A 26230-nucleotide genomic window follows, 5' to 3' on the forward strand; every position below is an offset into this window, starting at 1 on the left:
AAATATCGTTGAAATGACGACCAAAGGGAGACTTTTGGGACGTTTGGTGGCAGCAGACTTACCAGGTAATATCCATTGTTCTCGGTAATGTGCGCATGCTCAGAACTACGTAAACAATGGAAATTTACCTGGTAAGTCTGCTGCCACCTAGCGTTCCAAAGTCTCCCATTGTCGAAGGCACCACTGGCACAGCATGTTTTGGCAGTCATTAGTTGTGGTTGATGAACGATAAAAATACATCCCACAGCAAGATGAAGACGTTGACATAGATTACGCGTAGGTTGGGCGGAACAAAAAAGAAATTTACAGCCTGGACAGGAGGCCACACGCAGATGTCCACCTAAAAACGAAAATAAACAATTAGGCACTTGAATCGGGGGAGTTCTTCTTCTTCAAGGTCACGGAGTCTCTTACAAGACAGGGTAAACAAAATATTGAAAAAGAGAAACATTATTACAAAATAACATTTCTTTAGAGCGAAATAAGTTATTTCATTGCAACGAAATACCACTCAGGCCTTGCTCAAAGCTTTTTGTTAAGTAGCAAACCAGTAACTTGCCCCAAGAACTGTTAGTAGTCCTGATTTTAAGTGTATACATTTTCCATTAATTTACAGTGTTTTGTTTGCTTGATTGGTTTAGTCGACATAATAATTCGCGAGAGTGTTTTTGTTATCACAATCAGTGTTTACATATTAAAACGGAATCACATGAACAATTGTTTTCATCAGGCGCGATATTGGTTTGACAAGATTGCTAGTTATACACATAAGACAACAATAAAATTATCTTTGTAAGAAAATTATTATTTAACAGGAGGCGTTTTCTGAGATGTATGTAGCTCTAGAAGTGCCAACCGACTTAAATTTATATTTGGATCCTATGAAATATGTTACTGCAGGATGCTGACATCATAAACGTAAGATGACGACATCATGAGATTATTTATCTATGAATCCGTGACAACATCCTAAAGTATTTGATGTCATCTTCCGGGACAAAGTTTATCTTAGTATTTGATGTCATCTTCCAGGATAAACTTTATCTAAGGATGTTGACATCCGTAACGTACAAATGTCAACTTCCCGAAAAAAGGGGCTTCGGGTCTTAAATCTTTCAGAATTCGGGTGAGATATTACCTCTTTCTAAAAAACTATGCTACTTCAGGGGAAGCCATTGCTCACATTGTTCAACTATTAATTAACAGCTCTCCATTGCAAGTTTTCATGCTATAAATTATGTCGAGTATAACTACCAATAGTGCCCAGTGCTTTTTTTAAATGCTCTCACTAGAGATGTCCTTAGAGATGCTATTACCTCAGTCGTGAAAAGGCCATCCTACTAACAGAATGCTTTCATCGAAAAAAAATTATCTCTGGAAGACAACATCCAACATTAGCGTCGTCATCCCGAGTCAAATTATCTTTATGCTTCCTAAATGCATAAGGTTTTCCCCTGAGAACGTATTCATTTAAACTGGCACGATGGCTTTTTAAAAGGGCGACCACGATAAGCACGCCAAGAGATCGTCGCCTAAGATCGATTGAATAAATTGACCACCCAGCGAAGCAGCCATGTAGCTATAACTAACTCTGACTGACATATAGCGAGGAGGCAAGTTATAATATTATATCCTTGCTTGATTTCAGACATTTGCGGGTTACGAATGACATCTTAATCGCAAATAAACGAGCATGGTTTTGTTGATTTATACGACAACAAAATGCCGCGATGTGATCGTTCACGCAAGGCCCGCATACCAGATACAGCGGGGGGGGGGGGGGGGGGGGGGAGTACAAAATAGATTGTTTCCTCTTGTATACCTAGCTGTATCTCTTAATTCTTGCTGAATATATCAGTTCATTAAAAGGCAGTGAACACTATTAGGTAGTTACTCAAAATAATTGTTAGCATAAAAAACTACTTGGTAAAGAACAATGGAGAGATGTTGGTAGTATAAAACATTGCGGGAAATGGCCCCTCTAAAGTAACGGTTTCTGAGAAAGAGGTAATTTCTCACTCAAAATTCATATTAAAATACTTCAGGTCTGAAGTATTTTTAGGCGTCTTTAAAGCACCAACTGTGAGCATTCCGTAATAATATGGCCGTTTACAATGGTTGGGCAATTCGACCCGCCTTGCATGCACATCTCGGCACGTTTTGCGTACAATTTCCTGATACTTGTAGGGTGCCCTTGGTCAAGGAAAAAGTGCCTTAGTGCCCTTCCTTGCCATTTCAAAAATGAAGCACACGGGCCGGGGTGCTTTTTACAAAGTAAGTCTTTACATGGCTTAAATATTTGGAGTAATTACTACAGGTGTCCTTCCGTTTAAGTATATCACTTTCAAGTTAAACGACGAATAGTAGGTCACGGTTTCATCAGCACCAAATTAACCTTCTCATAATTTAATTTAAAAAATTCTATTTCACCCGACGTCCATACTGCTGTTTTATTTCTAGGTCAAGTTTATATGTGACTGTATAGAACAGATAAAGGACCCATGCTTGTCGAATGAAGCATTCAGATGTCAGAACTGCTTTAAAAAAAAACCTCACAATCACAGAGTTATATAAACCGTTTTGGTCATCCCACCATAGATCACAATCAAATAATGTAATCACGGATTTCGAAACCTTATGTAGCTCAAGGTTTTAGCAATGACATGAATCCCTATCCACTGTGAATAAAGATGTATGTAATATAATTTACATGTAGAAGTTTCAGCTTCATTAGTCGTCAAGTTTTTGATTAAAAAGAGGAAAATCACCGAGCATTGTGTCAGCGAGAGTCGCGTTAATCCGTTGTACGTGCTATACAAAAAATCAATCTCGCCTGGACGGAACAAAAATTCGTGACATTGTTTAACTCATTTCGTAAAAACTACGACACCTCAGCAAGTATTACTTTACGGGAAATCTTTATCATTTCTTCAAACCTTGTAAGTTTAACGTAAATCTGTGGACATTGTGTTTTGTGTCGTACAAAAAGTACCCAAAACCTTTTAGAGCTTTTGGGAACAGTATCCCCAGTGCTTAATAAGTAAATAAACGAAACCATCCTTATCTAGAAAAAAAGTAGAGAATTTGAAAAAACTGACAGACTAAAATTACTTATCGCTGTGCTTTAACCCTTTAGTCCCTGCACCGCCCGAGTTTGCTGAAATCCAATTTCTCACGTTCTGGCAGTAAATTACTGGAACCGTAGTTCAAATTTTAAAAGATAGCCATGGCTTAATGTGTATGCACAATTTGAACCTTGATATTAATGTATAAAAGTACAAGTTCTCATGGGAACAATAAATGCCTCTCGTTAAACGGCTACGGTAATTTTTATGGCGAATATTTTTGTGCACGGATACAACGGACACAATAGCTTTTCAAGGCTTTTGTCTGGCTCAATGCTCATACTGATTAGGCGGCTGGGCGGTACAGTGGCTAAATGGTTAACGAGAGGCTCTTCATTGTTCCCTTTAAACTTATAACTTCTGAACGCTTATTGCTGAGTTAATTAGTTGCCTTGGCTGATTGAACTATGATTCTAGTAACTTACTGCACGAATCTTGAAAACCCAATATCATTTCAGCAAACTCGGGCGGTGCAGGGACTAAAGGGTTAAACAAAAAAAAATTGGCATCGCAGGGTTTAACCGTTTGGTCATGCCGCCAATGTCACAATCAGATAATGTATTAATACATCTTTTTGAGTGACAGACAGTCGACCGTTTATTATATTACAATCAGGAGTGCCTTCCTCCATGTTACAATACAGGCAGAAGATACCAAATTGATTTTTCTCAAATCATTGGTCCCTGCTTTGCCTGTTCCCTTTGATTTTGTTTCCTTGCTGCTTGTGAGCCATAAAAACATAGCATGGCTGCCACAAAATCGAAGTTCTGCAAGAGTTTTAATTTTGAATGCAAGTTTCACAACCGTTTTTAATGAGTTTTGCAAGTTATTTTTAAACCTACTACAATTGAAGAATTCTTTTTATATTACTGAATGTATTGTGTAAAACCAGATGGCTCGATTACATAAAGCAGTAATACAAAATAATAATAATAAAAACATAAAAATAAAAAATAAAAATCATCTTAAGATGTTTCAATATCGCCAATCCCATAGTGATTTGTATTGTGACATCACACTTTGCTTAGTAATAAAAATTGATACACAGTTAAGATTGATCTTCGCTCTTATCGGTTTCTGACGATTAAAGCAGACAGATAGACAGACAGACAGACAAACAAACAAACAAACACACAAACAACGGTACACGCAACTCGGGAGTTGTTCACCGAGACGTGAGTTTCGGCCACGTTGTTTTTGTTTCAGTACTCTGTATCTTGTGATTTTCTATTGCCATTTGGGCTTAGTGCTGCATTATGCAGCGCTTCGTAAAACAAAAGTAAAAACTAATCTCCCTGCTGACTCAAAGAACTAACCATAAGCATGATCACCCCAAACATCAATACTATTATTACAATAGTTGGTATCTATTATTAAACTCAATATATTCACTGCAAATTGGTGATCGTCTCAAATTTTCTTTGGCATTTTGTTTTACAAATTTGACTTGTCATATTTTGTAACGAATTGAACCTGCATGCAAAGCTTTACAAAAACAATTTTAAAGTGACGTAAAACATGACCACTCAAAACATCAAAAGTATAATTACAATATTTAGTTTCTATTATTATCATTTTAATATCTTCACTGTAAATTGATGATCGTTTTGTATTTTCTTTGGCAACTTGTTTTCCAAGTTTGACTTTTCGAGGTATGAAACCTGTGCTGCTGCATGCAGAGCTGTATAATTAATTAAACAAATGTATAGTAAAATCTATTCTAATAATTCATCAAAGTAAAACATGATCACTCAAAACAATAAAAGTTATAAATTAAATACCTTCATTGGAAATATTTTAGATCGTCCAGTATTTTCTTTGGCAACTTATTTTACAAATTTCACTTTTCAAAGTATAAGGAACACATAACCTTTATACACTTATGTTAAAAACAACACCATTCCTAATTCTGAAAACTATTGATAATAATATACAAAGTATGATACATGAAACGCTATTTAAGTAATGCACTCAGATAGTTTATAGTTTGCTAATGGATTTCACTTCAAATAAAATATTCGACTATTGTAAAGGCAATTGACACATTGGGTAATTGTCAAAGACCGATATTCTCAATTGGTGTTCCCCCATCATATGCATAAAATAACAAACCTGAAAATTTTGCTCCATTGGTCATCGAAGTTGCAAACAAAAATGAAAAGATACAACCTTTTTTTAACCAATTTGTGTGCTTTCATGTGTCTGAGAAAACTTCAGGCTTGAAGTATTGCTCGGAGAAATTACATCTTTCCCAAAAACACTATGTTACTTCAGAGGGAGCCGTTTCTCACAATGTTTTATCAACAGCTCTCAATTGCTCGTGACAAGTAAGTTTTTATGCTAACAACTATTTTGAGTATTTACCAATAGTGTCCAGTGCCCTTATATGGTCACAAACTGACAACTGGTCAGAAAAGATTACAGAATACCAAGATTAGGGTCACTGTTAAAGTGCTGTGACGTGGGCTTGGTTTACATAATTAGAGTGTACCAAAAGATAAGTGAGTTTATTTCAGTTAATAGTGTGGTACAAATTCTTGATTTCCAGGTCACAATAGATATAGTTCCGTAGTGCAAGATACATGTTTTGGAACAATTCAAACGGGGTAGTTTTTAACAATGTTTATCATATCAAAAACTCCACAGTGCACTTTATCCTATAAAATTTGTTATGACCTGACTTCTTTGTTGTAGAGTAATTACCGAAGTGACCCTACATTTAAAGGCACTGGACAATGCTGGCTTTTACTTACAATAATTGTTAGCATAGAAACTTATTTGGTAACAAGCAATGGAGAGCTGTTGATTATAAAACGTTGCGAGAAACGGCTCCCTCTGAAGTTACATATAGTTTTCGAGAAAGAAGTAATTTTCCACTTAATTATTTTAATTTGATTTTGAGACCTCGAAATTAGATTTTCAGGTCCCGAAATCAATCATCTGAAAGCACACAACTTCATCTGACAAGGGTGTTTTTTTCTGGCTATATTATCTCGCAACTTCGACAACCAATTGAGTTTAAAATTTCCCAGATTTTTTATTTTGTGCATATGTTGAGATACACAAAGTGAGAAGACTGGTCTTTGACAATTACCAATAGTGTCCACAATACTACCACATTGCATGATTATCAATGCTAACCATGGGGAGGAGGGGGGGGGGGGGTTGTAATATTTAGAAAGTTGTTTTGCTTTTAACTATCCATGCTTACTTTTTTTAATTAGAAAAAAAACCGAAGTACATGCGAAACTTTCTTCTAAAGCAATTTTCAAAACGCAAATTTTTTTTAATATAATCTCTTATATGATTATTTGTAACAAATTGTGATTTAAAAAGAATTCACCCCTTTGTGATGATATTTTTACTCAGGTTTTTGTGGCATGATTGTTTTTGTTTTACTTCAGAATTGAAATCATTTAAGTACACCTTTAAATCTCAACACCCATACAAAGTAACTAGCGTAAACTACATACATTAAAGCCATATTATAACAATCACTACCTGCTCAACTGGGCCCAAAATCAGAGCGCTGCTTCCATACCATTAAAAGGGAGCTTTCGACTCGAGAGGGCAGGGCGTGAAGGACGGAAAGTAACAGAACGAAGCGGTCCGGTGTTGCGGTCTCGGAGCTCCGGCGGTCTCAGAGCTCCAGATTACCAAATACGGTAGTATTACGTCATGCCGTGCCTGCGCACATCAAGCGAAAGTAGACGATTTTAGCGCCGTGCCAAGTACACTCTCGTAGTAGACTTAGGGACAGGTCGTTTATTGTCCCAAACGGTGAGATAGTCAAGTTGCAGCGGTGCTCTTCGCGCGCGAACTGCTGGTTGCGCAACTACTGCGCTGCCCGACTCCAGGCAGCTCGCAGTAGTCGCACAACCAGCAGTTCGCTGCAACTCGACTGTCTCACAGCGTGGGCCCATAAACGACTTGTCCACAAGTCTACTCTCGTAGCTGTCATGGCGGCGCCCATATCGTGTGGTGAATGAGTGGAGCAAATGCGACAGTATTGTGAAAAAAGTAATCACGTTTATAATAAGTATTTGAGGAGTGGGAATAACAAAGAAAGGTTCTTCTGAAAGCCAGAAAAGGGTTTTGGGTTGCCCCTCGGAAAAGCACTCGTAAGATAACAAAACAGGTCTCGAAGATTTATTCGTGGCGGTAGGGGGGACGGGGACTCACGCCCGCAACGACAGCATGCTACGTCATCCCGGAGAGCTTGGCACGCCAGAGATCTGACACCGTGATTACTGCGTGCCAAAATATCCGATGCATCACCCGGAGCTCTGAAACCGCCGGAGCGCTGAGGCCGCCAGACCGGGCTCTCAGGCTCCCGTCCTAATTTGTAAGCTGTTTCGATTTCTAGCTTTGGACCAGAGACGACCACCGAGTAGATGAGTGGTCACGGTTAAGTGCAGTGCATAACAACCATAACAACGTGTACAATTGACACCACTCGTTCGTTCGTACAGACCGGACGTTATTCCACCCCAAAACAGTTCTCAAACTGTGGAGGACGGTTACATGTTCAGTTTCGCGCATGCGCTAATCGATTTTTTTTCGCACCGTTACCATCCCCTCCCTCCTCCCGTCCCGAATCGACAGCTCCCTAATGCACCCAATGCTAGCCCGGAAAGTATGGTACTTTATGTGACCATGGATTTATAGCTCCAAAAAGGGCTTCACTGTACAGTTGTAACACTAAAGACTGGCAGTAGACTGGGGACTATTGAGACGCTTGGTGGCAGCAGACTTACCAGGTAAATTAAAAGTTATCAGTAATGTGCGCGTGCTCGGATCAATGGAAATTTACCTGGTAAGTCTGCTGTCACCTAGCGCTTAAAAGTCCCACATTGAATCCAAAAAATGCAAAGCGTTACTTCAAGAAAGTCAGGTAGCACAGCACTCACGTAAATAAAAAAATGTTAAGGATACCTATATACAACATGGACGATTTTCACAAAAATATTCAATAGGGAAAATATAATCAAATATCATCTACCAACCAACCCTGCGCTTAAGTGTGTCTAGCTTTAAAATAAACATGTACATCCAGTTCAAAGAAATCTCCCGTTTTTAGTTATACTATAAAATCTACAGAATGTCTGCTCACAAACACGAATGGTTTTTGGTTTTATTTAAACTTAACACATTTCATCAGCAGAGACGATCAAATATTGGCTCATAAAAGTGGCACGATTGTGGATCTTTGTGTTTATGTAATTGCATCACTTCTAAAGACTCCAGGTCACAGTTTAATATCAAAGTCTCAGTCTCCTGACGAAGACTACAGCAAACTAGTCAAAACGTTGAGAACAATTTAAGAACTCACTCCGCGGTAGTGCAGTTAACAACGATCCTTTAAGCTAAAGTAGTGGTCCCAGCCGATGTTCTGTACCTTCCGCCAAGGTACACGTAGTAGTTAAAAAGCAGGACAGTTCTTTTCAGAACTGAGAAGTCTCGCGAACAATCCGATAAATCTACTCCGCGGTAGTAGAATTAGCAAGACAGTTCTCTAAGAACAAACTTTACCTGGCAAGTAGATACACACAGTGTTACCGCAAACCAAATACATTTTGAAACCTCACCATGCAATGCCTCAAATCATATATTAAATAATTTTCGCTATCACGCGACTTAACGGCACGACTTGTCCACAAGTCTAGTATTTTGTTTGTTTTTGTTGCTAACGGTTGGTTTGCTTGTTGGCACCGGTCAGCAGTCCAGTGGCCTGGGCTAACAGCAATTAAATGAATCGAGCGAAGATTGCTAAATTTTCAAGTGGTGTTAAATTCATATAATTGTAGTCACTTTCGTTTGATCGACCCACTTTCACAGATTGTATGCCACGTATGAGTCTATCACACACCCCTGTTCACAAGAGATTGTTTGTTGATCTTCTTTGTTTTGAGGCATTGCATGGCGAGGTATCAATGTACATGTCTTTTGGGTTTGCGGTAACACCATTATTTACTTTTCTGTGGAGACGCTTGTTCTTTGGGAACAAGGTCTTGCTTTTTATTCTAATAAACCACGGAGTTGATTTCGAAACTCCTGGTGATAACTTCGATATCCTGAAAAGGACTGTCCTACTTGTTAACTACTATCCAGGTGGAAGGTATGAAATCGGCCAGGACTACTGCTTTTGCTTAGTGGATCGAGGGGACTTCTCGTTATTAACGTCACTGCCGCGGAGTTAGTTCTTAAATCGGTCACAACGGTTCAATATAGTGCTTGCTAGTTTGCTGTTTAATGTACAGGTTGAATTGCAACAACAAAGTAACATCAAAATAATACTACAATAGTCATTAAGTCAATGGCAATCATGTAATAAATAATTTGTATCACCCCCTTCACAGTTGACTTGTCAACAATGCTGATGATGATGACATGACATTGATGATGACATTTTATATATGTACTTTTCTTTCATCGTGATGATACATGCTACCATTAACTAATGCCTTATAGCACTTAATCAGTTATGAGCATTTGTAGCCAGGTAAAAAAGGCTTCAAGAACTAATCGCCATAAAAATTACCAAGAGCCGTTAATGAGAGACACCTATTGTTCCGTAGTGAAGTATCACATTCGAAGTTATTCAATGACAATATTTACGATAACTTTACATACAGTGTAGGGCCTACATAATGAGCCTCTAAGTGTGTGTCTCTTAAAATTTGAACCATGATTCTAATCATTTACTGCAAGAGTCTGTTGGGGAATGTTGAGGGCTGATGGCAATTGGGAGAAATTGAAACGCTAGGTGGCAGCAGAATTACCAGGTAAATTGTCATTGTTTAATAGTTCTGAGCATGTGCAGTACATTACTGTGTAAAATGGATTTACCGGGTAAGTCTGCTGCCACCTAGAGTCCCGAAAGTCCCCAACAACATAAACAATTCAAGAGTAAACATCCAAATGTTTATTTGTAAAAGAAAACAAATATTGTCCACTGTCATGCCATGTGCAAAGTGCCCGACATATCGGCATTTTCGAAACCACGGTTCAGCCTAATAGGCTCCGTCTTATGCTCCGCCAGTCATTTTGAAAAGGTACACGTTTGGCACTTGGTTCAAACAGGTAGACGGAGCCCAAGCCAGGAGCCCACAAGCCTAAGCCGTGATTTTAAAAACATGCATAACGTCATAGACTTCAAACTTTTTGAGTATAGACCTGGGCTCTTTTCTTAAGTTCAACTTTGACTCAAGCCTGGCTCCAGCTTGGGCTCCGGTTGGGCTCCAATTTGGCTCCGGTTGGGCCCCCTCATCAATTTTGGAGCAGAGTGTATCTTGCATGGAGTTTCCAAAATCAAACAGAGCTCAGAACCGAGGACGGAGCCCCGAATCGAGAACGAAGCCCGAAACCAAGGACGAAGCCCGGAACCGAGGATAGAGCCCGGAACCGAGGACGAGGCTCAGAATGAATAACACAGCCCAGAACCCAAGACGGAGCCCAGAATCGAGAACGGAGCCTGGAACCGAGGACGGAGCCTTGAATCGACAACGGAGCCCGGAACTATGGACGGAGCCTAAGATGAGCTTTGAAAAACAAACCCTAGACTTGTTTAAAGGTCTCATGATTAACCTAATTTTGGTTTGAAAACAGCATTCTGCTTATCAAACCATCCATTAACACGTTGCTAAGTAAAATTTTATTTAGCACCATGTAATGTAAATCTGAGATCTGTGATAACATTCCTATAGCTGCCTACATTTACAGTATTGTAGTTTACAATCAAACAAGGAGGATAATTTATACAATAAAAAAGTTTTATAATCTAATCATTTTAAAAATAAATTGATTTAACACAAGTAAAACATATACCTGGTTCACACTTAACGTGAAAGCAAAGTGCATTGTCTTGACGCAAGCAGTACAGCTGTGTTCCTATTGTGACACAAGAAAGTTCCCTTCCAACTTCCTTAGCTCTCAAAACCACCAGAGTAAGAATGGGAACCTTAGGGACACTAGGTGGCAGCAGACTTACCATGTCCATAAACATTTTCAAAAATAACCAATTGCGCAAGCGCTAAACTGTTGAGTGAGGTGCATGCAGCAGCAGGACCCAATTTCATGGCATTGGCTCTGCTTACCACCGAGTTCTGCGCTTACGATCACCATTCTCCGCTTATGTGCCAGCGCCGAATTTCTATGCTTGCTGTGTAAGCATAGAATGCATGGAGTTCCCTGCTTCCCTAAGCGCCGATTCTTTGCTTACGGTAAGCAGAGCCATGTAATTGGGCCCTGGTGTTGATCGCTAGCTAGATCAGCATGCAAATGCCTAACGCGCGTGTACCAAGTATCTGCGATAAGGTCTATCGTTCTCAGTAAAGTACGCATGCTCAGAAGTTCATAAACAAAGAAACTTTACCCAATGAGCCTGCTGCCACCTAGCGTTCTACAAATTTCCCACTAAGTGCTACGCTGTAGGCCAATTTGGATTACACTTATGGCATTTTCAGGTTGTTTTGTGTTTGTGTGTGTTTTTTTTTTTGGTGGTTTTTTTTTTGGGGGGGGGGGGTGCGCCAATAAATTTTACCAAATGTCACTAGAGCATGAATATGTACTGTGGGCTTGTGAATCTAATGTTCTTAATACAATTCAGTTTATACCAGTGTCCGGGTCAGGCTCTCTGAGTGAAGAAACGTGATTCCCTTTTACTTTTCAGTTTTGGATGCGGGCCGTGTACGAATTGACTGCCATCGCACAAGCTGCGAACAGATCGCTGAAAACACCCGTTGCCCTATGATGCGGTGGAAGCCATGAGCCACAGCCTAAAAATCGTAATTCCGACACGATTTTAGTCCTCAACTAGAGTAAATTGGTTGTGTGTTCTCTATTATTTCAAATAAGTTGAACACCTGTTAGCACACGGATCCATTACTCACAAACACTATATAAAAATACCAAATCCCTTCTATATAAATTCATTATAATAACTATTTTTTCCATTTACATGTTTGAATTGAAACCTAAGCCATTGCCAACGTCATTGTTCTTTGAATGTGTGAATGACGAATGATAAGAATGTATCCCACACCAGAGTTACGCAGTTGACATAGACCACCCTGAGATGCGTGGGCACAAAGGCAAAGTTGATTGCTTGACATGCCGGCCAAAAACACCAATCGATCTGCAGTATGGGGGAAGGGGAGGTGAAGGGGGAGGGGGTAGTGGGGGGTCAACGAAGAACAGGTGCAACGGGAAGGGGGTAGCAACAGAGAGGCGAAGAGAAAGGGGAATTGGAAGATATGTAGAAAGTTAAAGTAAAATGAATAACAATTGGGAAAGAGGGTGGGAATAACAGTTGAGGGGAAACAAAGAGTTTTGGGAAGGGAGGAAAATGGGAAGGGAGGAAAATGAAAATGCGGAATGGTGGTTAGTAAAAATCAGTCAAATCAATTCAATAACAATAAATTGAGGAAAAACGCACAACAACAACAGCAACAACAGCAGCAGCAGCAGCAACAACAACAGCAGAAGCAGCAGCAACAACAAAACAACAAAACAACAACAACAACAACAACAACAACAACAACAACAACAACAACAGCAACAACAACAGTAACACAACAACAACAACGACCACAGAAAGGTCACACAGTGAACATTGAACATTATGGATGGCAAGACAGTATTGAAAGCAGGAAAACAGAACCAGCAAATTATAAATCGTATAATTGGTACAGAGAAGGTGCAGAAAGCATTATAAAAAGCAGTGTGTAACAAAATGTAAATCGATGGAATGTACATTAAGGAAATGAAGACAGGAAGGAAAGACAAAACATGCAAGTGATTGTTAGAGAGCAAGGTGAGTTCCATTTACACCAGTTGAAATTGAGACAGTGATGGAAGAAAGACGGGAACGGTATGGGGGAAAGGGGAGGTTTTTATGGAGATAGAGAAACAAGGGTAGGAGACGAAAGAAAGAAAGAAAAAAAGATGTTAAGGAAATTGAAGATGACGTTAGTTTAACATGACGCGTGTTAGAAATCGCATTTGATGTGATGTAGTTATTTGATATTGGCAGAATAGCAAATTCAAAGACGTGAATTTGTGGGACAGCAGTACATGTATGTAAGAAATTGGGAAACAAATAATAAGTATGGTATGAATAATAGCATAATGTACATAATTTGTATTAATTCCATGATAGTGTAATATACAATGTGTGTTTTTGGTGGACATGTTTTACCTTTTAGTAATGAGGAAACTGGTCAAGTTAACTGGTTTATAGAGAGATTCTTCAATAAACACACTCTAAAAAAGGTAGTGTATATTGCCAAAGATTCATAAGCCCAGGTTGCAACACCAATCACCGGGCTAGCATGACCCTCTGATACATCAAACTCACCCAGAACATTATTACAACAACTCGCTTCTAAAACACGTTACTGAACACATTTTCTCATAAAGTCCGAGTAAACAATTTTATACCACAACCGGATTCAGGGTCTCAAGGGGCCTGACCAATTCTGGGTCAGTATGGCTTGGAATCCAAGTCAAAGCGACCACATATGAGTCCAACTGATGTGGAATCCAATTTCTTATCCAAATTTTTAATTGGTTCCCAAGAAACGGAATCCAGAACCCGGGTCAGTTCTGACTCGGGAGTGTCTTCAAAGTGACCTGGAGTGTTTTTAAAGTGTCTTGCCCCAGACTCAGGTTGACCCATTCCAGCATTAGCACGACCCTCTTGATCAAACAGACCCAGAATGTGAGTCAAACAACAATATTTTTGACCCAAATAACTAATACACTGTAATTGTTTATCAAATCAAGATATTTTGAATCGTTTGACATATGTAACAAGCTGATCTTCTAAATCAGTAATACATGTAGTGTAGAGGCTTTTTCATCTAAGCTCCGATACGTGCCAGAAGCCCAGTTCCAAACTGTGTTAGGCCTAGTACACAATTTTCTAAAAGTGCCCTCTTTTGAATCATCCTACTCAGGCCTCAACCTTTAGCTTCAGAGGGGCAGGGCCACTTGGCCTCAAAGGCTCCAAAAAAGAAAGGGGCACCAAGGCCAACTGAAAGGGCACCAAGGCCATTTTCAAACTTGTATTTGTTGAGAACTAGTGTGCGGGAGCGTACGTTCAATGTACTTTTGAATAGATAATGTAATGGAATCAACGGAAAAGGGCACGACGGCCAAGTGGCCGTAAGGTACGTGATTTTTAAAGGGGCTTCACGGCAATTCGTTGGGGCATCGCGGCAATGGCCGCTGCAGAGGTCGAGGCCTGCCTACATTGTACTTCACCCCATGCTACAAGACCGTTTTGAATATGACGTCACAGTTCAAATATTTGCCCTACAAGATGGCGTCTGCGAGCGTGTGCGTGTGTTTATGCGTCCTTGTGCCTTAGAAGTCAAACCTGGAATGCTGCGTGTTTCTTGGATGTATAGGTGTAGACGCGCATACAGTTTGACCTACAAGATGGCGACTTTCCTAACAAAAAAAGGGGTTATTCAATATGGTCTATTCACCATTTTGAACGGGGTCAATTTGAACCCGCGTCCATAACTCAAATTGATTAGACAGCCAATAATTCCTAGCAATTCCTTACAACCTTTACCATTTCTAAACAATGCGGCTCAAAGAACTGCTCCCGATTTCCCCCCCATTATGAAAAGCCCTAACTCTACCAGAAAGAACACTACCAAATTTAAGTGACAACCACTTTCTTTCGCCAGCAAAAAAAAGGCAATAAAACTAATGGACAATTTGAGGGGTACAAAAATTGTAAGGAATAATTAAATCAACGGCTCTAGGTGGCTCCGTGGCTCTCTGTAAATTTCTTTAATGCTATAGAACAGAGTCCATTGGAGTGTCCACACTTGTTTAATTTAGGGCGCTCAAAAAGAAAAACTAAATTCAATTGCTAAATCAAACAATCAATTAATCCAAAGTATTTAACAGGTGGGTGGCATGGGCATATGGTAGGCCTGGGCCAATTATTCAAATATGCGGTTAATGGCGAATAGGTTTTTCTATCCGTAACCCCGTATGCTGAAAGCTCGGAACTTAGGGGTTATTTTTGATTCATCAATGACACTTCAGCCACACATCAACAACATTGTTCGTTTATCATCATATCACATCAGGAATATAGGTAAGATTCGCAAGTACTTGGACAAAAGTGCCACTGAAAAGGTCATTCACGCATTTGTTACTTCTCGTCTTGACAACGGCAATGCTCTTCTCTACAGTCTTCCTAACAACCAGATTTCCAGACTTCAACGGCTCCAAAATACTGCTGCCTGCATTGTGACACTGTCTAGAAAATCCTGTTCTATCACCCCCATTCTGAAACAACTACACTGGCTCCCTATCTCTCAACGAATCATCTTCAAGCTGATGCTCATTGTCCACTTAAGCTCTTAATGGCAAGGCTCCCCACTATATTTCTGAACTGCTTCAAGTTTACACTCCATCAAGGAATCTTCGATCAAGTTCTATGCTTCTCCTCATTGAACCCACGTCTCGACACTCCTGGGGTGACATGTCTTTTTCTTCAGCCGCGCCACGCATCTGGAACTCTCTACCACTTAATCTTTGATCTTGTCTTTGTACTGCAAAATTCAAGTCTCTTCTCAAAACTTATCTTATGTCACAGGTTTTCAATGACTTATTTTGTTGTGTCTGTTTTTCTTTGTGTTGTGTTTTGTTTTTGTTTTGTTTTTGGTTTTACTGCGCCTTGAACACCCAGCAGGGTGGATATGTGCGCATTACAAGTCTTATTATTATTATTATTATTATTATTATGCCTTTTTTTTCTTAACCGGATATCCACAATGGGCGCGAAAACCTATTTATAAACCGGATAGTTCTGTAATTACAACCAAGTAACCGGATATTCTTTAATATCCAAATATCCGCGGACGTCGGGCGACAACTGATATGAATGTTTTGTCTGAATCCTTATGAAAGCATAAAACAGCATAAATTAAGTATTTAACTATGCTCACCTCCGTGAAGAGTTAAAACAATGACACTTCCGACGTATTTTGTTCAAAGATTACAAAAGTTTTCCTTCACGTAGAGTCAATCACGATCAAAAGAAAAAGCAAATCGCCATCTTTAAATTAGATCCCGTCATTTTTATGAATGAACCGAGTGACACTGTCTAAAACTAATATAAATCGCCCATAAGATCTCATTCACAAACAAACAGCGCCCTCTAGCAGCAAAAAAAATATTCGAATATCCGGTTAATTTCGGATAGTTGGCCAGCGGTATCCGAACTAGCGTATTCACGGGCCTGGAATTTACCCACTGAAAGGGCAAGACTGTTTACATTTTGCAAGGAAATTTTCATTTGAATTACTTAAAGCCTGTGGGAACCCCTAAGTCATTTCTTGCTCAGCAAAGGAATTTGCTGAGCCTTATTTTCTGTTCAGCTTGAAGTTGGGCACAGGAGACAGGAAAGCACGCAGTTATTTACAAAGTGATTTACAAATATGCATATTAACAAAAATTATGGTTACAAAGTCAGAAGAAAATAATTACCAATTTCAAACAAGAAAAAGGGTAGTGCGAGGATTGTACATGGAATTATATGAAAGTGTTTGTAATTTTTTTTTTTTTTTGAAACAGCATCTTCTGTCCAAATTTGCTCAATAAAATGAAGACACTTGTAAAGCAACAGACCAGATATTACAGAAACTACAAATGAGCTGATAATGCTACGAGTACAGTAAGCAATATCTCCATTCCCCAGCCCCCCCCCCCCCCCCCCGCCCACGATTATCACCTTTATGATTAGAATAGACATAGACTCATTTTGTTGGTTTGATCATAACAAGGAATACAAGGACGCAATTAAAAATACAAGAAAGTCCACTATTGTCTTCGCGCTTTTCATGTTGATGAGTAAATTACACAAAGGGACAAACCAAGATGACAAGATTCATTAACTTATTCTCTGTACTAAATCACATGTAATGGACTTTCACACTTATTGTTCACCATTATAGTGTAAATAAATTATCAAAGGCTTCCAATGTTAAATTGAAGTTTTGTGATGCACTAATTTTTCTAAAAGAAGTCTTACATATAAAAAGTGAGAATAGGGTTAACGGTCTTTTACCTAAAGTTAAAGCCAATATGTTTTGCAACTGCTCGATTGTTTTAATTTATGTAGTTGTACAATCAAATTAAACTGTGTGAACATTTCATTTTCAAAAGTCTTATCATTTTGAGATATCGCCCAAAACCAGGAGCGAGTATGACCATACATGAGGAATTATCACTATACATGTACATGTATATTGCCCAATCTGAAAAGCATTACCAGATTCAAAATTTCAGGGATAAAAAGCGACATCTTGTTCCAAAATCGCAGTTCTTCGAAGTGAAACGTTTCTAAAAATGCTTTAAATATCAAAGTCTTATATTGTACATAGCGCACATGTATCTACCAAAAAAAGGTACTCAAGGCGCTGAGTATAAACAATCTTTCAGAAGATAGGTTATTGCAGTGATGGATTCTGAGACCCAATTATGTGAGGGTTTAACAAGGTGCTACAGCGCATTCAGCAGTCACAGCCAACACTGGGGCAAACCCCTTCTCTTTTCGATGATAAGCGCACTGGATTGTTCTACATGCGTTACACAACACATGAGCCAATGGCTTTACGTCCCATCCGAAGGACGAAGCAATGGTTAAGTGTCTCGCTTAAGGACACAAGTGTCACAGCTGGAGATTCGAACCCACACTCTGCTAATCAGAAACACCAGAGTTTGAATACGATGCTCTTAAACTAGGGCCACTGATTTTCCGTTTCAGAAAAGTGCAAATTCCGTTTGGCAAAAACATGAATTCCGTTTCAGGCACAAAAAATTCCGTTTCATGTTTTTTTAATTAGATAAAAGGTTGTTTAATACCCAGGGACACACTTATAAAAATCAATTTGAGATAAGTTGCACTGTTGACTTCGTAAAATGTTCATTTGAACTGACAAATTTCAAAAAAATATTTTTTTTTATAATTGTGGATTATTTTGTATACTGCTGTTCTAAAAAGGTTGCACTGTGACTGCAGTATCAATGCACATGATGTGATAGACTTGATTCCAAGTCTAAAACTGCAGTTGATTCTCTGCATCAGCCACATTGTAGGCTAATGACAGGAGTGTATCCACAAGAGGGCGCTGTTTCAGCATGATCAAAGACTTGGGAACAAGTCTATGGACGTGACCATTCTCCATCCACAAACAAAATGTCAGCCATTTTGTTTTCGCTTTGGCGACAGAATGTTGACAGTTTACGGTTTTATTTTAGACCTTTCCGAGATGAAAAAACATTGTATGTGTTCTTATAGATCATAGGTAAGCTAGTTTGTGTATTATTGTTGGTAAAAGAGAGGGAGAAAATGCAATTTGGGTGAACAAAAAATGTTTAAAACGTGCCGCAAATAATGCCCTTCGCTTAACCATGTTAACAACGTGTGTACATCATGTGTGTAAACATTGAGGATGGTGTGAAGTAGAACAGAATGATCCACGGTTACGATCTCGTACTTTTTAATGGTCTGATTTCTGATGCCTTTTTAGTTTAACAAAAAGAATCTTAATAAAGAATGCAATTTCAATAGTTTTGGCGTCAAGAAAAAAAAAAAAAAAATAAAAAAAATCAAATTTTCTGAAATCCCGTTTTCCGTTTCAAAGGGCGGATTCCGCGAATTCCGTCCGTTTTCCGCGATCGCGGAAAATCAGTGGCCCTATTAAACGCTTGGCCACGACACTTCCATTAAACCATCCAAAGCTTCATGTTCTTCTGTCATTAATTTTCAGAGTCATTAATTACCAAACGCATACAGACCCCTTAAAAACTAAAAATATTTTTTCATTTGATACACTTTCAGAGGGAAGTTTGAAACATGACGTGGTACCCGTGTATTTTATGGAATAATATTTCAAGAGAAGTCTTTCACCATTACCTTCTGTAAACCCTGTAAGTTATTTGTAAATCTGTGAACTTTCAATTTTTTTCTGTTCAGAAAGTGTCTAATGGCTTTAAAGCTAGTGCTAACTTACATATAGGACTCGAATTAAGTTTGTTATAACTCCAAATAGTTAGCACGAGTAACTCGTCCTAACTCAGATAAGACAAGTCTTAACTCTTTGTAATATTATGAAATCCACTCCTGTACCTGTATCATGTATATTGAGGACCACTGCGGCGGCGCCTAACACAAATCTTATCTTAAAAAATCTGATATTTGATTCAACTGCAAGCAACAGATCCTTAGCTCACGGCATTATGAGGTTACAAAATCAACACTTCATACACTCTGATAAATCAAACAGGCGGCTACCTCAATTTAATGAGGTTTTTTGTTTCCCCATATTGCAGACACTGTTTGTCAAGTCAAGAGCCCATTCACAATTTGACTTCTTTGGAAATATAATCCGCGTATATTAACAGATTGGATTATTAATATTTGCTATGAACTCGACCCGGCAGGCAACCATAACAGGGGCCAATTTTATGAAGCAGCTTTTTATAAAGTCAGAAAATACTGCTCATAAATTTTCTCTGCTAATCAAAATTGATTGGGGCACCAGTCACAACAATGTAAACTTAATGTAGTTTTGGCTGGTAACCTATTTCTGTTAAGCAACACTGTTCTGTGCTTAGCAAGGTTTTGAAGCTACAGACTTTAAGAGATTAGGAGCCCCTAGAGTTTTACCAGATTGAGGGGGCGTGTTTGAACTTCGGTCAAGTAAAAAATGCAATTTTTTAAGAGAGACAATTCAATCTTCTTTAAAGTGCACTCAGTGACGACAATGATAAAGAATTAAGCACGCAGACACAACAAGACAACATCAGTAGTTAGCAAAGACCAGTACCCGCTGGCACCCAACCAAGCATGATAAAAGAAACCTGTGAAAGTTTAAGCTCAACCGACCAATCCAAAATCAACAAATATGTTTTCAATGTTTTCAAACATCGGGTTTTGGAATTGAGATTGAAACTAAATGGTTTACTTATTTCCCTATTACTACTATATTTGTGTCCATTCTTTTCTAATTGTGTGTACGGAAATAAACGTTACATTTACCACATGAAGTCATATGCAGGCTGGCACAATTACAATACCACCTAAGCTTGGGCGATATCGATTTATTTCATTCACGATATATCGCCGACAATATATCGCGATATTCGATATAATTGACATCATCAGTCTTAAAACTCCAAGTGAAAGTTGTAGACAGTCTTAGCATAAGAGAGGTGTTCTAATGACCTATTCTTCTGGTTTTACTTCAAACCTATGGGGTGCAAGATGTCTCAGCTAGCAAACACAAATCGCGATATTTAATCGATATATCGATAAATCGCGATTATCCGATATTTCGATTAAAACCAAATCCATCGAAATCGTGTCCAAATTAATATCGCGATATTCGATAATATCGTGATATCGCCCAAGCTTAATGCCACTCAGAACTACAGCCTAGATGACATTGAATGGTCAAACAGTAAAAGGGTTAATTGATGGCTGTCAGTGGCCGTGATCAAAGTGTTGGATAAGATCATGGTGAACAAGATGAGAGATCTGTCTGCTTCGGTGACAATGTCACACTCATCAAGGGCAAGCAAGTCTGGCTACTTTCAGCACATGTTCCTAGACGCAATTATCTTTTCACTGTTCTTTGTGTATTTCGAGAAATGTCTCCAACTTCGTACGACTCTTCGAACGTTTTCAATTTTTAAAAATACCCCCCCTCTGACCTAGAGAATCAGCAGCGTGTAGAAATAAACTTGAATATTTTGCTTTTCCTTTTTATCCATAACAGAGGCTTGCCTTAAGTATTTTTACAAATTTGTACACATGTACCAAGTTATATTGGGTGTGTTCCCTGGGTGGACCCCGGTCTGCCCCCGGTGCGTCCGAATAGCTTTGACGTCATTCCAAGGGCTCACCCGGTCAGCCCTCCAGTGCCCTGCTTCAGGAGTGGGTCACTTGGGGGCTGGCCCCAGGTGCATGACGTCACTACGAGAGGGTGAGTGGTTGTTCGTTTAGCTGTTGGTCAGGGGCTCACCCGTATGAGCACCGCAGGGTAAACCCAGGGAACCTAATCGAACGCACACATAGTAAGGTGCAAATTGGGGGGGGGGGCAATAGACATTATAGATTAACAAACGACAAATGTAAAATAGGCAGCAAAATAGTTTCTGGTACTCACCATGTAAACAGTTAAAAATTTCTTCTTCAAAACGTTGACACTCTCTGCCCAGGTTTTTCCTTCCAGTAGACCCATACCTAACAAGAAACGTAAATAAGAATTCTCTGTTACAATACGATTCCATCTCTTAGAGGAATGCACACGAAAAATAAGAAAAGCTCACAAATCAATGTTATCATTCAACTAATAATTTCCATGGTTGCATGTTTTCTGACACAGCCCTCAACAAAGATACTGAAACAATAGGGGACCCCCTCCCACACACATCCCCCCCCCCCCCCAGCACAAAAGGTAAAGCCAGATTTGTTGACTCCCATAAATGGCCGGCCGTGTTAGTTCCCGAAGCAAAAAGGAAAATTTGTGTGGATCATTGTATTCTACTTTAAAACATCTTTCCAACCATGCATTTTATAACAAACGGTTACAAACGCTTTTTATACTGCCAGCTCGTCCGATCCAAGGCAAGGTGTCCCTCTAAGTTTTGACAGATGAGACCCATGACTGTTTACTCTAGATGCACATATACATAATGTGTATCCATACCATTGAAATGTATCACCACCTTGTTATTTTCTCATTTAAATTGACACACTTCTAAGGCCATTTCTGATTACGCAGCTGCAGCTACAGCTGGGAAGAGCGTCTACTTCAACGAGGAATTAAGCCATAGCCATATTATGTAGCCGCCAATTTGAACTCAGCCTAAATGCAGTGAGGCTAAGGCCATGTCCGAAACGGCGACTTCGGCTACAGCTACGGCTAGATCGCACGCGTCTGCTATTCTTCAACACTGGTAGACGCGCTGATCTAGACGTAGTGTAGCCGAAGTCGTCGTTTCGGACACGGCCTGACGTTGAATATCAACAATGGACCATTCCATGTGTGCAGAAAGCAGTTTTGGATCATTGCTGATAGCCTACTAGGGGAAATAGTCAATAGAGGGCTCACTTCACTTTGAAAACTGCTCTTTTTTTGTCTCTCCATTAATATAACTTTACATGTAGTACCGATAGTTTGCTGAACAAGTTTCTTTTGTACAAACAGAGCACTCAGATAAAAAGTTTTCTGTGTGGAACTACTGCTCAGAACTCCTATCATGCATACGCGGTCGTACTTTCAACATTGAAAGATAAAACTACATCAGTCCAACCAAGAACTAAGCTAAAAAAGCCAGGTCCTACAAATTGGATCAGGCATTTTTGGTTAAAAAAGAAAAAAATGATTCACTGATGTACATGTACAGGTAATTAGTTAAGAAATAGTAAATGTTGGTGCTATCCCATCAAGAACCGCGTTGTCTGTTCAATTTGAAAAATAATGTGTTAAAGGATTTGGGTACTTTTTGAAACACAAAACACAATGTCCAAAGATTTACATTAAACTTACACCGTTTGAAGATAATAGTAGAAAGCGCAACTTAAAATATAAGTTGCTGAGGTGATGTAGTTTTTGAAAAATGAGTAAAACAACGAACAACGTCATGAAAACACGTTTTTACAACTTCAATGACCAATTGAGCCAAAATGTTTACAGATTTGTTATTTTGTTATTATACATACATGTTGCGGGGTACACCAAGTGAGAATACTGGTCTTTATTTAAAAAAGTGTCCAGTGCCCTTTAAGTATGGGACCAATCCTATCTGCTGAGTGAACACGCACATTAGTAATTGACTACCTCCCTTCATTCCAATGGAACCTTCCGGGCAGTCCAGCAGAATGCTACATGTACACCTGCTGGGAAACTAATTGGATCCAATTGGGACATTACTACCATTCTGACATTCGAGATGCTCCACGCACCGTACACCTTTGGTAATTATCAAAGACCAGTCTTCTCACATGCCTGTATGCTTCGTCTTTGGAAGGGCAAAAGCACCAAGGCATTTCTCCTTGGTAAAGGGCACCCTATGAGAAAATTGTAAATTTCTATTAGAGCATTTCATGGGCACCAAGGCAATGACCAGGGGGCACATGCCTTGCTTTGGAAGGGCAAAGGCACAAAGGCATTTTCTCCTTGGTAAAGGGCACCCTATGAGAAAATTGTAAATTTCTATTAGAGCATTTCATGGGCACCAAGGCAATGACCAGGGGGCACGGAGGCAATCACCTTTGTTGCCTCTGTGAAGTTTCAGTCCTGTTCTCACTTGGTGTATCTCAACATACATGTACAGTGTATGAATAAAATAACAAACCTGTGAAAATTTGAGCTCAATTGGTCGTCGAAGTTGCGAGATAATAATGGAAGAAAAAACACCCTTGATGCACGTGTGCTTTCAGATGCTTGAATTTGAACATTTTAGTGAGAAATTAACTCTTTCTCAAGAACTATGTTATTTCAGGAGCCGTTTCTCACAATGTTTTGTACTATCAACAGCTCTCCATTGCTCGTTACCAAGTCAGTTTTTATGCTAACAATTATTTTGAGTAATTACCAATAGTGTCCAGTGCCTTTAAGGTTATATGAAAGAATTGTTTTGTACCCCAGACACCAACCAGCTTCAAAAAGTCTTAATTGCAGTGCACTTGCACAAGCAAAAATTCCATGCTAACCCGTGAGCTAAGTTTGTTTTCAGTGCAAAATCTCTGCTTCCGTAACGCCTATTCTATGCTTAATTTCAAACTGGGCCTCGGTCTCTCCTTGTCATTGTTACTCACCCACAAAAAATATTGATGTCATAACAGGCGAAGCAATGATTTCATCAAGAAGGATTTTCTTGGCGATAGTTCTTCCCTTGATGCCCGGCAGAAACCTATCCAGTCCTAGATACCAGTAGTGATTCAACGGCCCTAAAAGAATTCCTATTGTCAGCATGCGACCTGTGAACAAAACACCACAAGTTTAAGTCTATTATTCACAACATCCTTTACCCATATTAAAAAACACTGGACACTATTGGTCAAAGCCCAGTCTTCTCACTTCGTGTATCTCAACATATGCATACAATGACAAACCTGTGAAAATTTGAACTCAATTGCTTACCTAAATTGCAAGATAATGGAAGAAAAAACACCCTCTTTTATGAGAAAGAAGTCGATTCTCGCTAAAATATTTGTATTGAATCAGCTGACGTCTCGAATTCAAGCATCTGAAAATGAAAGCACACAATATGTGCGACAACGAACAAGGTCCTTTTTGTTCTTCCATAAAATCCATTATTCAATTCTCTCGCAACTTCAACAACCAAATTTTCACAGGTTTGTTATTATGCATATGTTGACAGACACCAAGTGAGAAGACTGGTCTTTGACAATTTATCAATAGTGTCCGGGACAGACCCAGTAACTGGGGCGCTGTATTCATTTTTTTGAAATTTGACACTATCGGTTATATACTATTCCATGGCATGCGAGATAGTAGTAGTAGTATGACCGATAATGTCAGCGCTGTATTCCTTTTTTCGAAATGTTGACATTATCGGTTTATACAATTTTGACAAAAGGAATACAGCGCGCCAGTTATGTCCAGGGGTGCCTTTAAAACCTTCAGAAAGTAACTTTATGTTATGCACTACGTGAAAACTACTGGATCTTGACTTGACTTAAATGAAGTGATTGATGGAGTGCTAGCCCCTCTTGTGTGGCCAAGGCTAGCTGAATCAGCTAGCCTTGGCCACACAAGTGGGGTCGCACTAATAGAATCGTCCAAGTACGTCAAACGACAACATGGCGAATATTACCGTTCGTTACCAAATTTGGGGTAAAAAACGCTTTTTTTACAGTTACAAATACAACTTTTTCAACAGTTTGAGGAAGATTTAGATGCATATAACTTTCGTGCACATATTGAACGGTTGACTTATGTTCAAATGTTCTGTTTAAGTGCATTTAAAAATTGTTGTCGTGAGTTGTCGTGAGTTGTCGTGAGGGGTCGTGAGTTGTCGGTATTTACTTAGTGCGACTGCACAAGTGGGGCTAATGAATGAGTAAGTAATGGAGTGCCTGACTTTTTTGACTACGTACTGCCACGCCACAGTGTCAGTCCCAGTCGATCCCTTTACCTGTTCGAGTCCAGTTAAAAGCAGGTACCGGAGTACCTACATTATCACTTCCTATATGGTCGACAGTCCCAGTGGCCGAGGCAGCATTCACTTTTAATAAAACGTTCTTTCTGGCGATTCTCCGCTCGTTGCACTGTTGCAACACGTCACCGAGAGACAGCAGCAACCCGCTGGAAACAGTGTTCGTGACGAGCAGATATTTCGGTGAAAACATCCGCCTCGTGAAGTGGCGAATTATACCAATCATGCTGACCGCTCTTTGAATGTCCAAAGATTGCAAAGAATGTCATTGAGGATGCCTTTAGTTGGAACAAATCAATGAGAATACAGCATTCATTTTTGCGCCAAGTTAGAACTTCCCGACTTTTACTTCAGTTACCTCTTGAGTTCGGTTGGTCATGCATGCCGCTTGTCAATATATGTATTGGTTTCTTTTCAGCACTACATTAAATACGTTCATAATGGGATAGGAGCCCGACTAAAATTTCTCAGCATGAACGTTGAGGGCCTTGTGTCTTTTATGTGTCCCACACATTATTCAGTGGATCGTGTGTAGAGCAAGCCCCGAGTGGCTGCCTGCATATAAATTAAAGCAAATAAGTACACACATCACCTTGGATACAATCTACACCTCGGTTATTGTATTATAGACCCCATCTTATCAGCCAATGAGTTTCATTCCTCTTAAAGACAATTATACACACTGTTCGTCCCACCGCCCCCCCCCCTCGCCACACGCCCAGCAATCTAATGGGCAGTTTTCACAATTATTTTTGACAGAATCCAAATATCTCCAGCCCCGCCCACTTGCCAAACCGCCCCCAATCCCAAGAGATCAAAAATTATCATATAAAATCATCATATAAAAAAATATGTTTTACACACAGGTAATGAAAACAATGGGT

The 26230-nt window shown here is 39.4% G+C and overlaps 1 protein-coding gene across 2 annotated transcripts; it reads right to left on the reverse strand.

Annotated features, from left to right (window-relative positions):
* Nucleotides 1-98: 98 nt before the first annotated feature.
* On the reverse strand, nt 99-25711 carry LOC117297493 (mpv17-like protein 2). Of its 2 annotated transcripts, none has more exons than XM_033780566.1 (4): nt 25326-25711; nt 23983-24144; nt 21326-21402; nt 99-340 (listed from the first exon to the last, which is right to left on the reverse strand). In XM_033780566.1, the coding sequence occupies exons 1-4, from the start codon at nt 25570-25572 to the stop codon at nt 209-211; spliced, it is 618 nt and encodes a 205-aa protein (XP_033636457.1). In that variant the 5' UTR covers nt 25573-25711; the 3' UTR covers nt 99-208. The 2 variants fall into 2 exon arrangements, with proteins under 2 accessions (XP_033636457.1, XP_033636456.1); XM_033780565.1 differs by lacking the exon at nt 99-340 and adding an exon at nt 11639-12261.
* Between the last annotated feature and the right edge of the window lie 519 nt (nt 25712-26230).

This window comes from Asterias rubens, chromosome 12 (genome assembly GCF_902459465.1).
Source record: "Asterias rubens chromosome 12, eAstRub1.3, whole genome shotgun sequence".
Taxonomy (NCBI): domain Eukaryota; kingdom Metazoa; phylum Echinodermata; class Asteroidea; order Forcipulatida; family Asteriidae; genus Asterias; species Asterias rubens.